General features: G+C 32.7%; 1 protein-coding gene across 1 annotated transcript in view; it reads left to right on the top strand.

The window, feature by feature from the left end:
- The window catches only part of Smp_000870 (hypothetical protein), a gene marked incomplete at its 5' end in the record, with an annotated part of 42,237 nt that overhangs the window by 14,770 nt on the left and 26,566 nt on the right, over positions 1–901 (top strand). Inside the window, one exon of the mRNA XM_018795212.1 lies at positions 650–743. Within this exon, the coding sequence (XP_018649547.1) occupies positions 650–743 (94 nt within the window). The remainder of the gene's footprint in view (positions 1–649; positions 744–901) is intronic.

Genomic DNA, 901 nt, shown 5'->3' with positions numbered 1-901 from the left:
GGTTTGGTCGTGAAGCTTTCATCATTATTCTGAACGACATCATCAGCTCAAACTTCAGGTAGACGTTTATACTGATGATGTTTAGAATGACGACGAAAGCTCCACGACCAAACCATCCAGCTCAGAGAACAAAACTCTACAACAATCTAAATCGTTTCAAATTGAATTAAAAGTCGAAAAGCTTATGAAATCAACGAATAAACGAACAAGAGTAGTATCTGATAAGAAAAATACAGTCCAATAAAACTACAACTTGAATGAATTCCTCTCAATTAGGAAGATTCATCTCACATTTACAGAAACTACAATAGAATACTACATCAGTATCACAACTGGTTTCTATTCTGAATCATGTTTGATAACGTTGCAAGCCATTAAGTTGCATGATCTCTAAGACCCCAACCGAAGCATCGTGGCAAAATAACAGACTCCAATTCTATACAACTACAAAATGAATACATAAGTAATGCTTACTGTGGTTGATTCATGAAACTTTGGCAGTTAGAACAAGGTTCAAGCCTAACTTAATTTGTTTTAGGAAATAAAGCGTCCAGATATGTGGTAAGCACGTAATAGTTGCATCCATAAAGATGTCTAATCCTTTATCTTTTGATCTTTTCTATTCAATTACCATTTAATTTAATTCAAGAAATGATGATGAAAAACAACTTTGGTGGCGTGAACTTCAACAGGCTATTGATTGTGAATGTAACAGACCGAATAGTAATGGTTTCAATGAAAAAGTAAGTTGATTATTATTTGTATGCTATTAATGTTAGTTACTTTTAAAGTAATGACAACTACTCTTCTTCCTATACTGTAATGATATCTATCATCCTATAATTAGTGTGATATAATTACAATATTATTGTGGGTTCCACATCAGATGATGGCAATAAAT

This window comes from Schistosoma mansoni, chromosome 1, assembly GCF_000237925.1.
Source record: "Schistosoma mansoni strain Puerto Rico chromosome 1, complete genome".
NCBI lineage: Eukaryota > Metazoa > Platyhelminthes > Trematoda > Strigeidida > Schistosomatidae > Schistosoma > Schistosoma mansoni.
The sequence above is the reverse complement of the archived record's forward strand: the minus strand, read 5'-3'. Positions and strand labels throughout refer to the sequence as shown.